General features: G+C 52.4%; 1 protein-coding gene across 1 annotated transcript; it reads left to right on the top strand.

Moving 5' to 3' along the window:
- Positions 1–5,786: 5,786 nt before the first annotated feature.
- Positions 5,787–7,749, top strand: PG994_008053 (glycoside hydrolase family 16 protein; the record flags this gene model as incomplete). Its single annotated transcript, XM_066859462.1, has 3 exons — positions 5,787–5,814; positions 6,222–6,732; positions 6,801–7,749. The coding sequence occupies 3 exons, from the start codon at positions 5,787–5,789 to the stop codon at positions 7,747–7,749; spliced, it is 1,488 nt and encodes a 495-aa protein (XP_066714949.1).
- Between the last annotated feature and the right edge of the window lie 5,166 nt (positions 7,750–12,915).

Raw genomic sequence — 12,915 nt, 5'->3', positions numbered from 1 at the left:
GCCGCCCCTATCACGCCCATGTTCAGAGCTGGCATTGGTTTCAGCCCCTTAAAATCCCAAAGTTTCCTTTTCTAGTCGAGTGTTTGAAATACAGTATTGGTCGGTCTTGCTCAGTTCCGGATTGGTGTAGTCCATTACCTGTCCTCCTTTTCCCTGACCTGAGATGTAAACCCTGTCGCCGAGCTCGTCGTGCGTGCCGACCACCTTGTATACACCCTGGAAGCGGGAACAGCTACACGCACGAAGGAGCACTTCACTCAGGTGCTCAAAGACCAACCAACACCCGCTTCGCGTGTGCTGCGACTGGTCGATTGATTGATCAGATTCCTACCACGTAGATCGCAATCAACACTTTCAAATAAACCGTTATTTAAAGAAAACGAGCGACAAGGTCACCGTCAAAATAATGATCGTTGAACCTGGGCGTCTACGGCAAATGAGAAGGCTGTGGCGCATCCTGATGAGGTTATGCCATGGTTATAAATGGTACCTAGCTCCATACCTACTGAAGGATCGTGGTCGCATACATACACAAATGGGTCGTACGGCACAGCCTAGACCATTTCATCACTACATTTTGTGACAGGGTCGTTGCCGTTTTGGGTGCTGGGGTATCATTTTTCCACCACACTGCAGTTGCAATAAACGCACGACTAGACGCATTCATCTAGACTCGCCTGGTATCAATAGCCAAAGTGGCGCGCCAACATGGTCACAATATTTGGGAGAGTTGTTTTGACTAGGGTTTATGATGTACTTTGCAAGAACCATTCCAAGGTCGCCGTCGTCGCTGTCAGCTAGCATACAACCGAGAGAAACCACTTAAGACAATAGATCCAAAGACGGCGGCGAAGAAGTTCAGCTCGAGAGGGGTTCTTTTTTGATCTGGAACATGGTTACCGTATGATGCATTTGTGATAGATTGGAATATAGATGAAGTGTTACTCGAGTATCGTGTTGGGCACTTGCTCGGTGCACTGAAAGCTCCTTGTTACGGCCGTTTCTGTCATATCGCATGCGCCCCCCGATGATAAGCCTTCCAGTGCCAATCTCCTGGGATGGCAAGCTGTTGCCATGCTCGGGGGGACTGTAGAGGAGCACCCGGGACCGACTCGCCTTTTCGAGGGCGCTGATGAGGGTGACATTGGTGGGGGGGGGGGGTTCTCCATACCTGCAAGGCGAGGTCGGTTTGGAGGGAGGCCAATTGATCCTTCCCCAAAATCACCAACAACAGCAGCACTGCTTGAGTCCTACCCACAGCACGCCACCGCCGGAGTATCCAGTCCTGCTGCTACCACCTTCTCTTTGTCTCATCTCATCGGGGGAATAACACAACACTCACTGCCTGGTCGGTCAGTGGGAGATCATGGGAGGACATTTACTCGCTGTGGGAGGGGACCCTATGTGCAGATACGAGACCTCCGAAAACCCCACCGGGTGTTGGTTGAAGGCAGACACACTACGGAACGAATTGTATGGACGATTGGATAGTTGAGCCTGAGGGGGCAAAAGAGCGGAAAGAAAGAAGAATAAGAAAATACATGCCCAGCGTGCCGCCTCGCCGGCCGATAAGGCCTGCATGTAGGTCTTGCCCGGAATGGGGAGGTGGGAAATGCACGACAAAAAGCCCATTCGAAAACCGTCAACCCCAAACCCCGCCCGCATTTTGCATTTTCGCGGTTGCTAGCCGCCCGATCGTGGGAGCCAACCCGTTAACCGCTTCTCTTCCATAACATCGGTAGGTATAAGGAATCCCAGCTCAAGTGTCCGTATTCATCAATAGTCCAAATGCTGGGTGCCAATCGGAATGCGCTGGGCATTGCTATGCTGCACAGCATAAGCGGCAAGTACAACATACTGTCAGCTGCTCCTCGCAACGTATCACCACACTATCGTTGCTCCGGTCTTTAGCCTACGCGATGCCTCTTCCAGCGCTTCCATCTGCATCAAGGTAACCACTGCCTCCGATGTTGTCTAACCTACTTATCGACGTACATATATACCGTATATATGATATCTGATATTGGTTTTGAAGCTTCCTCCCAGCCTCCCTTTCGATGTGACATGCCCAGTCGATCGGGCCGGTCAGCCCACCCTCGCTACAGCAAGGAAGAAGTTTATTCGTTCGCCACCGACACTCTCTCCAGGTCCTGCTGCATATACGATGAGAAGAAGAGGTGCATCGTGCAGAAAGTGGGATGATTGGCTTTCCCGTGCTTCTGGGACACAACTGCACACACTCACCCGCTCACACACACTCACAAACCAGTTACACTAGACCGCCTTCTGCATATGCATACTGCGTGGTTGACGTGGAACACAAAAAAGAAAAGAAGGAAAAACTTCCGCAATGTTTGCTTCACGTGGATAGATAATTTTAGAATCATTGGCGGACGAATCCGCCACCGGAGTGATGATTGGTCTGCCACGATATAGCTACGAGGATTGCTTTTATTGCATGCAGCAATGCAGCGTATAATTTGACTGGCGAAGAGAGGACACCGCGATATATTGACCTTACTCACCGATATACCATACATACATCTACGACATATAGGCCCTCCATGTATATGTAGTAGTCTTACATAGGCCGGTTCGAGTTACCATTAAACATAGAGAGGATAACAGCCAGACAGCCTTGGTGTGTTGTTCATACGCATACGACTACAACAGCATGCATGCTGATCGATCGGCACATCTCGCCCTGACGCTCGGAGAATACCAAGCTAAATACTACCTTATTAGGGACTTGCTCTTGCCAAGGCCAGGTGAAGAGGAGTAATCATCGTCGCATTTGGGTAGGCGCATCGTACGGGACAATGGCACGTTCTACTACATCCATACAGGCCTCCACCCAGCGTACGGTCGGAATTACATGCAGTAGAGCAAACAAGGATGCCATTTCAATCGGCGACGATCGTATGGGGTATTCGAGTTATTGACCCGGTCCCGGTCGCACGGTTCGCCGACCTGGGGGATCTGCGGGATATACCCCCAGGCAATCAACAAAGGGATATTCTAGAATGTCAGGTTCGGGTCGCTCATATCCGTAGCGTGGCAGTCAGTAGTTCCTTCGGAAAGATGGACAGCACCGTATTGGACCTTGCAATGACGTATCCAGCGGTTTCTCCTGAACACAGGTCTTTCGCATGCACCCTTCCAGTCAGTAGACAACAGTCCAGTGCGGGCATAAACAAAATCTCGGGAGGCAGCCGAAAGAGGCCGGCTCAACTCTTCTCGAGTCAGCAGGTATGGCGTGTTCGCTGCTTATATAGCGCCGATAAGGGGAAAGTCATTGCAACCCTCCAGCCGGGTCGGTCAGATCTGGAAAACACAGTTTAGCCTCGATCTCGATGAAAAGTTCCGTCGACTCGATTTCATAAGGACTATTCCAGCAACAACTAAGAGAGCCGGGCCTATCACCATATATGGAAGTGTTGAATGAACACTAGTCGGAGTCATGTCTTGTTTTTGCGCGACCTGGACGGGGGGAGCCCGTCCAAGCCGGCGCCGGTGCTTAGCTTAGGGGAACCGGCCGGCCTTTGACTTTTGCCCACTTTGGGTATGGACTAGCCGCCTAAAGGACCCGTCACAGATGCCGCTTTCCGTCTGCTAGTGGTGGAGAGGGTTTGACTGCCGCAGAGAATTGCCAGTCGAACTAACGATACGTGTACGATACCCACGCGAAAAAGGGGGGGACCTTTACGGTAATGGTAAGAACGAGCTGGGAGCCATCTTGTCGTTAGCGCTGGCCGGTAACAGGCGCAGGCGAGTCGCCGGCCCCCCTTGCCTCCTCGGACTGACACTACACTATCACCACCACCTGAGGCCATTGTGGAAATTAACGCGCCAAGCGAACTACATGTGTGTAGTTGCACGCGCTGAGAATTGGGTTTCGCTGAGAAAAAGCGTCGGTGCTTTTTAGCGGGAGAGAGAGCCGAGCCCGCCCTCTCCATCACCACTAAGCTCAGAGTCTAGCCTTGATAGGCAGGCGACTATGAGCTCGCTAAGAGTCTACCTGAACCTGAACCTCGCAACCTTCATAGCAGTACATTGTTCCTCTACATACATCGCATCTTCCTCTAAAAAGTTTTCTTTCCTTTTTAGGTTCTGACCCAAGGTTAGCTAGAGAATCTACTGCAGGAACAGGGAAGCGCCGTTGTCAACCATTATGCGACCACTGCTTTTTTCCCCTCTTGGCTCTGATTGCCCGCTTGCCCTGTGTACCTGTAGTAGTGAGGCACGTAGCGTTGGCGCCTCGGGTATGTCGGCGATTCGCTGCTGTTATCAGTTCAAAGGAAATTCTCGTATCCAAGCAAGGTCAGCAGCAGTGAATTGGTATACATAATAAGCAAATATGGACATGCAGATAGTGCCAGCAGCCAGCCACCAGCCACTGCATGGCATATTGGTTGAGGGTGGGTGAGTGAGTCAACCGTTACAGATAGAGTGGAAACAAAGGATCAAGCATGGTCAGATGGACGCCAATTGCTAGATGAACGACATGTCTCTGATCCAGATGATAGATTTGATCGATTTGATCGATGTCCCTTCAACTGTTCAACCTAGAATCGTCAGGTGCTGGTTGACGCATGTACCCAACCTAGTATGACATCCTAGGTACCCCGCCAGCGCACATGCGTTGGTAAGATACTTCTCCTGCACGATTCAATATTGGTTGTCACTACTGTAAGTATGTCTGCATGTCCTTCTCTGGATTTGGTCTTTTCTGATGTCGAAGACAGCCGAGCTTCAGCTGCGCCGACACGCGCACACTTCGGGCATCCATTGAGTACCACCGTCAGCTAGGTTATTGATCGCCTTGCTCTCTACATCATGTCATGGCGAGCCGCTCATTTCCACCTTCATTCTGTTTGTTGTCCGTGGGCTGGCTAGATTTGTCTACTACTACAGTACATGCTCTTAGCAGCTCGGGCCTTCGAGAAGAACATCATACCAGTCAGTCGTAAACGAAAACACAGCTCGCGACTTTTTCTTGCTTCTTTTCCTTTCGTGCCGTCCTCTCTCTTTGAATTCGCTGAGCTATAGTTAGACTACGCGCTACCAGCCTAGGCAGGATAGTGGGTGGTGCTTGCGGAGCGCCTTCCGCCCAGCGCCCGTGTGTGCGCGCTCGATAAGGTAGAGAGCCGGCCAGGTCTCTTTCTTCTTTTTTTAGGGGATGTTTTAGCACGAGGTTGTGCCCACTTCCTGAGAACCTTGACGTCAAATCCGGCAAATACACAGACACTACCTACTTCTTCCTCGTCCTCATCGTGAAGGCTCTGCCGGCTAGGGCAGAAGCTGATTCGTGTTTTTTTGTTTCTGGTTTGGAATCCAGCCCACGAGAATCGCTTGCAGAGTAATGTTGGTTTCGGGGCATTCCTTTTTTTTTTTTTCGCCGTGGCCGAAGCCCGTAGAATATGTGGGTACTTGCTCCGTACAGACTTACACATACTTACAACAGCTCAGCGTATCAGCTCGCCTTTGGATGCATTCATAGGACGTCTTTGTCGAGACGGCAGACACGTGCCCCCTAGGGGAGGGAGCTAGGAACTAGTACATAGCATAACGTTACGTAGAGATCTGCTATGGCATTCGGATACTTCCCGGTCTGGCCTGGCCTGCACTGTAAACCCCCCTAGGCCTTTGGTAGGCCCAAGGCACGTATCTGCAAGCCACGCTCTCGTGTGGTCCGTGGTGGCTGTCCAAGTACTCTGTACGAGCAGTCGATACACACAAGTGGGAACTGATGCGATTCAGGACAGGGGGGCCCAGGTCGGTCCAGGATGGCTCACACCCCTGTTGGACCTGGGGGTTCGCCATGTAGCTCCACCCCGGTTCCTACACTCTATGTATTGCTCTTCTATCGCCCATGCTGCCCGTCTCTTTATCGGCTTAGAAGTTGTTGTTGTTGGACATTATCATTCACAGTCGTTTCTTATACTGCGTGGACGGGACTGCGAGGCTTTGGTCACGTCAAAACCTCTCTCTCAACAGACACATACCTGCATTGCTAGCCTACCGTTGATGCACTTGGTCTTGTCGTCGCTCACTTTCGTTCCTCTCCCAACAACATCATACTCACTCATCATACATACTACCACATATCTTGTCTCCTAATCCCTAATTGCATACCTTTAGGGGAATCTTGATACGGTATCGTTACCCCCTGGGGAATATAACACCTTCCCCATCATGGAGCACCAAGACAGCTACCAAAGCTTCTACGGCGGCCGCCCCATCGCGGGCGGCCCCTCGCCGTGACGACGGCGAACCACACCCCCTGCGCCCCGGCACGCCCAACACCGACAAGAACCCGTTCGGCGACGAGTCGAGGGCGGACTCGCGCGCGCAGCAGGCGAGCAGCCGGGCGCCCAGCCACCACAACCCCTTCGTCTCGCCCGAGGCCTCGCGGCCGGCGTCGAGCTTCGGCAGCTCGAGCGCGCTCGGCCGCGGCATGGAGGAGCGCAACCAGCGGTACTTCCACTCGCGCCGCGTCAAGAAGGGCGAGGTCGAGAAGCCCTGGCTCGAGAAGAAGGACCCCAAGGAGAAGTGGGTCACCATCCTGCCCATCATTGGTATCTTGGTCGGCCTCGGCGTCTCTGGCTTCCTCGTCTGGGATGGGCTGCGCAGTGTTGTGCACCACAAGTACTGCGTCGTGTACGAGGACGACTTCCACAATGGGTTCAACAAGGACATCTGGACTCCTGAGGTCCAGGTCGGCGGCTTTGGGTAAGTTTGACACCTGTTTCTCTGTCGTTATATATGACAACCGTAACCTAACTTACGTTTGATATCAGCAACGGCGAGTTCGAACAGGCTACAGATGACCCGGAGAACGTCTACGTGCAAGACGGAATCCTCTACATCAAGCCCACCCTCCAGAACGCCAACCTGATCGAGCAGAACTCGGTCATCAACCTGACCCGGGACGGCACCTGCACATCCAAGTCCCTGCTCGACTGCGTGGCCGTGACCAACACGACCAACGGCAACTCGACCATCGTGCCCCCCACCAAGTCGGCCCGCCTCGTGACCAAGAACGGCCCCGCCACCATCAAGTACGGCCGCGTCGAGGTGACGGCGAAGCTGCCCCAGGGTGACTGGCTCTGGCCCGCCATCTGGATGATGCCGGTCAAGGACACGTACGGGCCCTGGCCCGCGTCGGGGGAGATCGACATCATGGAGGCGCGCGGCAACAACTACACGTACGCGCAGGGCGGCAACAACATCGCCTCGTCGGCGCTGCATTGGGGGCCGGACCCGGCCAACGACGCGTGGTTCCGGACCAACGTGAAGCGGCCGGCGCTGCACACGACCTACTCGGCCGGCTTCAACACGTTCGGGCTCGAGTGGTCGCAGAAGTACCTGTTCACGTACATCAACTCGCGCCTGCTGCAGGTGCTCTACACCAACTTCGACCAGTCCCTGTTCGAGCGGGGCAATTTCCCCAACGTCGACGCCAACGGCACACGCATGGCCGACCCCTGGTCCCAGACGGGCCGGCTCAACACCCCCTTCGACCAGAAGTTCTACCTCATCCTGAACGTGGCCGTCGGCGGCACCAACGGCTGGTTCGAGGACGGCCAGTCCGGCAAGCCCTGGCTCGACGCCTCGCCCAACGCCAAGAAGGACTTCTGGTCCGCCAAGGACGAGTGGTACCCCACCTGGACCGACCCGGCCATGCAGATTAGCAAGGTCACCATGCTGCAGCAGTGCGACGGCGACGAGGGGGTGAACGAGTTGTAATTTGAATGAAATGAGCTTTTGTTATATGTTGGCTTGATGTTTCAGGATCCGGAGTCATACACGGGTTTTATTATTATAGATTGGGAGGGTTTCCTCCTACGGTTTGGTCACAGTGGCTAGAGAAGGAGAAATCAGTAATCTGGGATTTTTGCTACGATGATGAACTGCGAGGTCTCCCCTCGAGCTGATTGGGTTTATTGGGTGTACAAATGACGGTTTACGTGTTGGTCGCAAAATTACTATAATAACGAATTCAATACATTCAAGTTGTTATCCTGCCACTCTGTGTGCAGCTGCTCTACCCAAGTTTCCTAGCAATTTCCTATGTGAATGACGTCCAGTGTCTTACATTAATCATGAGGCACCCTCATTTCAGTAAGCTGCATATCTCCGACGTCTGCCACCATCCGGACTACAGCTTGCATACCACATGACATGTGCTATTCACCTTATCTTCTGCTTGACTTCAACGCCACCCAATATGCTGATTTCCGACTATCATCTCTTCCTACATGCATGGGCTTGCATGGATCGTAACGAAACGTGGCTTCAAAGCCCCCCGTGGCTGCTGTGGGCAACGGCCAGTCACGTACTTGCCACTGGCCATACGATGAACGAACATTTCTGAACAAGCAGAGCTGGATTACACGCACAGGCAGCTGATATCAACCCTGTGGCTCCCCGGCGCCGTCGACAATAACAATCAGCCGGGTTTTACTGGTCTCGTGTATGCAGCTGCCCACAGCTCAGCTGTAAGCGTTTCCCCCATAGTCGTTTAGTGATAAGGATCTATGGGGTTTTTATATATTCACAGTTGTCGCTCTGTCTTGGCACCGGCGAATACGTGACCAAGTTTTCTGACAAGACTGGTTTTTCAGCTGCACGAACCCTTGACTGCCCTGATACACCCAAGTCCTCAGGCCTGTCTGTCAACCTACTTTGATCGTACCTTGATTTACATGTCGGCTAGATTATTGGCAAGCGGAGGGAGGATCCACCGTGTAGTTCACGTATATCCCAATGAAAAGCTGTGCAGCAGCTGCAGCAAGCCCCCACATCGCCTGTGAACGTGGTTTATACATAGTACGTTATCTCCACCAGCAGATCCTTCAAACCTCGAACACGGTATATTATGTGGGCTTGGCGTTTATGTAGGAACAAGGCGAAAGCGTTCTCGATCGCTGCAGGGTTGGTTGCCCGAACGCTTCCAGCCCAACAGCGGGACGAGAAACATTTGCGTTACCCCCCACACCACGACTCAGTTCATGGCGATGTTTTCTTGAATCTGGTGCCATATCTGGCCGAAAGGTCATCCGGCGACTCGATCAACCTGGTTTGGTTCACTAAGAAATAGTTACCTAGGTTAGATAGTGTGTGGATTGAGGGAAATTTTAGGTAGGAAAACATTAGAACAGTGCCTCGGTAGTTCCCACGATGGTGCCGAGGCCGGGGAGGTCTACGATCGGGCACCTACATGTTGGCGGCGGGAGTGGCACATGATGCTTCTTTGACGTCGTTGTCGCTGTCGCCGTTGTACCGTGGGCAGCAGCACGATAACATAAAGGCCTGGCCCTTCCGCCAGGCTCGGGCCAGCCAGATGGGCGTGTCAGTTCAGCGAAGGCGAGTCAGGATGTAAGATCTGCGTCTGATAGAAAGCTAACCAACTGAGAGATCTAGAAATCCGGCTCTCGTGAAGCGTGGGTACCCGACTTTTCTCTACTGTACGGACCAGCTCCGAGCTGCGTGGTTCCGCTCTCGGTCGATTGGTTCGGTATTATGTATTATTTAGTCTCGTCAGTATTTGTGGGAATAAAAATCAGATGAATCGAGCTACCCAAAATTAAATCGAGAGACGATCCACCCTTTTTGTTCAAGTGCCTTTCTTTGCGGCTCAGGGATTGCGGCATGCGGACCTCTCCCGTTCGCGTGCCTTTGTCTCGGGCCTGTTTTGGCTGATTTACAGCAGGGATCCTCCAGGGACCTTGGGGCCTGAGCCCACCTGAGAAACGCTCAGTTCACCGCTAAAAATTCGATGGCCTCAGGCCCTGACCCCTGCTGCGATTGAATCTGGATACCACCTGGCAGCCTCTAGCCTTAGTTGCTATTTATTAGGTAGTCGACAGCAAGCTTGGACTGTAGATGCTATTTTGGAATATGCTATATCCCACTTCGCCAACTTCGGCGAGTCAGATATCGTCATCATAGATATATCATCATCCCGAGGTTCTGAACTGTTTTGCGCTTGCGGCGGGAAGGGGAAATGCCTTGGAATTTCAACCCAGTTGTGGATATTTTTCCTAGTCATCAGCGGACTTGCTCAACGGCGAACGATTTCTTTCTGGCGGGCACCTCAGAACCCAGTTCAACGGGTCTTTTCCCCAAACTTGTCTGGTACGTGCAGCGACGGGCTCAAATGGATTGCAGAGCTCTCCCTTCGCGCGCGCATTTGACATTCCACTGCACGGCTCTGACGGCAGTAGCCGGTCAAGCTGCAGTCTTCTTTGGCTGAGGACTCTGATGCAAACATTGAATTGTAGAACAATAACTGCTCTATTCTGGCGGACACGACATGAAATCTGCAGAATTCGGGGAGACAAACCGCATACACACGGAACGAAGGACCTCCACCAATGCGGGGTAAGCATGTAACCGTCGGAGCTGGCTGCTGTCTTGAAGCCGACATATTGCTTGTTGTTCTTGATTCTCGAAATTGGATAAACTTTGCAGCTTTTGGTTATCGTCCCAGCTCTCATGCAGCATGCTTGCCTCGGACGCTCCCACCGGTGCAGATAGTACTTAGGGACAGAAAGTTTGCTTCATCGGACCCAACATCGGCGCCAGGAGCAATAGTGAGTGGGTGAGTGGCATCGTTGACCAGCCAACAGACAACACATCATACCATACATACGCATGTAACTCCGTATGCTGCGAACCTGTATGTATGTGATGATGATAAGCTTTGACAGGACTATATCTCAGCTCCATAAGGATGCGCCTCTGGTGCCGAAATAGGTAGTGTTGGGCGCTCTTAGAGTTTGAGGCTTTGGAGGCTTTCGTGGTTATCTTCCCTTCTGACGCTTCTCCGGCACTAGACGCAAAAGGCATATGCAGTCATTGCCGATGCTTGCAGTCCAATCTGACTGATCAATTGCGAGCTGTTGGAACGAATGCGTGTATCTTCACTCCCGGCACGGAAACCGGGCACCATCTAGTCAAGTACTGACGGATATGTAGACTGTCGGAGGTTGATCACTGGCAAAGTGGCGCCGGGTTGACAATGAATGGGGGCAAGCAATTCCTGATAGATCACTCTTAGAGTTCGGTCGATTGTCGTCCGGCGTGCCTGATATGATACACAATCCAGCAAGATTGCGGAAAGCCACGGCGGATTTCTACCTGGTAATATCAATGGTCATGATCAAGGACAAAGAGACAGGGCCAGACTTCTATCTCGCCAGGTCTAAATGAGGAATGATGCTACAGGAAACTCCAGTGGCTTGAGGACGGCGACCCTTCTATTTTGGGTGCTTACCGCGATGGCGAGCGGCACAGTGAATACCCTAAGTGATTCAGCGAATGTTCAATTGGCGGTAAGTGCCCGCATGCTGTTGAACGTGATGTGTACTTCCGGTCAATTCCTTTCTTTATCCGCGTCCCTCCCATTTCGACTCTTACCCCGGGCCCGCTCCATGTTTGTCTCATCAGATTATTATGAGACTTACATATGTGCCAGGTAAAAAAGCATCCCAAATGTGACGTGTAGGAAGGCTGACATAATCCTCATACATTCCTAGGTTAACAATTCACATCCATCCGACCTGCGTCTACCCGTCGTTTCAGCGATAACACAGACATGCTCACTTCATAAGGATGTATGTAAGTATGTAGGCTGGGATGAAACCACGTGCGTGCGCTCAACCTGAAGCTTGCGACGGCGCCTTTTCCGCCACAAGGGTATGCACATCGGGCGGGCACAGATGCTGCTGAGCAGGTAGCTATCTTGAGAGCGCCACGCATGTCTACGAGGGCGCACGGGAGTACCTGACGCTGAACGTTTTGTGGCTTCAGCTCAAGGAAATATAGTGAGGTGCTAGGGCTTGTTGGATCTCTGAAGCTACGGTCTGGCACACCTTTGACCGGATCCGCCTAGACAGTGCCCTGCTAGTTGAGCTTTCCGGCCTGCCTAACAGCTTAGCTGCTTGCTCCGAAAAAAAAGGAAAGAAAAATAAGATACGAGAATTCTCTTGGACGGTGGAGGTGCAGTCATCAGTTCTGATTCCAGACCAACACCCAGACTGAGGATCCCTGTCCGTGCAGCACGGCGCCAGTTCGCCAGCCATTGAGTGGAGGAGGTATCGACTACTTCCCATCCGTCGCCCTGGCCTAGCTCGACTTGCAGATGCTGACTCGTCCGTTTAGCCAATCAGAAAATTCATTGTTTCTCCGGGTAATTTATCGTTATTATCTTACCCGGCGTTTTTCGAGTTGGAGTACCGGTACATCACGCCTGGCTAGCACTTTGCCAACCAATATCCATGGGAAACTGAAAATAACCTGGCCAAACCGCATATTCTCTCGCCTTGGCCGTAAGCCCTAAGGAGACCGTATTCCCGTTATCTATCCGACCTATCTGACTTGACGCCCACTGATGATGACGGAGTAGCTAAGACCTAATAGGCACGCATCTCCTAGACGACAGGATAGATAGTTACTTGGTTTCGTCCAGTCTGTTTCATTGACTTTCATCCAACGACCTGTTACCTAGTTCCCACATGCAGATTCAGGATGAAGTATTCGTCACCCTGAGTTAAGCTGGCTGGCAACGGGGTCTGACCCAGGAAACCCACCAGCGCCACGGCTGCGGAATACCGTGCAGTAGTCATAGAACTAGCACCTAAGCTGCTGCAGTTCCACTAAGTAGATTTCCCAGCCGAGCAAGTGGGCGTCAGGTTGGGTTCAGGGTAAGACCAAGCAAGCAAGTGGATTGATTGAAGCTCAATGACAGCCTGGGCTAGACTATCGGACTGCACCGTGGTTCTGGCTACCCCCTGCACGCACCCTTGTAAACAACCCCTGTTGTTTTCCAGGGCACCCCTGCCTGCCCCCCAGCGGGTTGATCGATCCAACGAAGAGAACGAAGAGGGCAACCAGAGGCCCTGCCTGCAA

This window comes from Apiospora phragmitis (assembly GCF_038363925.1).
Source record: "Apiospora phragmitis strain CBS 135458 chromosome Unknown utg000007l:2111988.0-4706623.0:1.0-2598199.0, whole genome shotgun sequence".
NCBI classification, from domain to species: Eukaryota; Fungi; Ascomycota; class Sordariomycetes; order Amphisphaeriales; family Apiosporaceae; genus Apiospora; species Apiospora phragmitis.
Note: the sequence above shows the minus strand (reverse complement) of the source record. Positions and strands in the feature narration are given on the sequence as shown.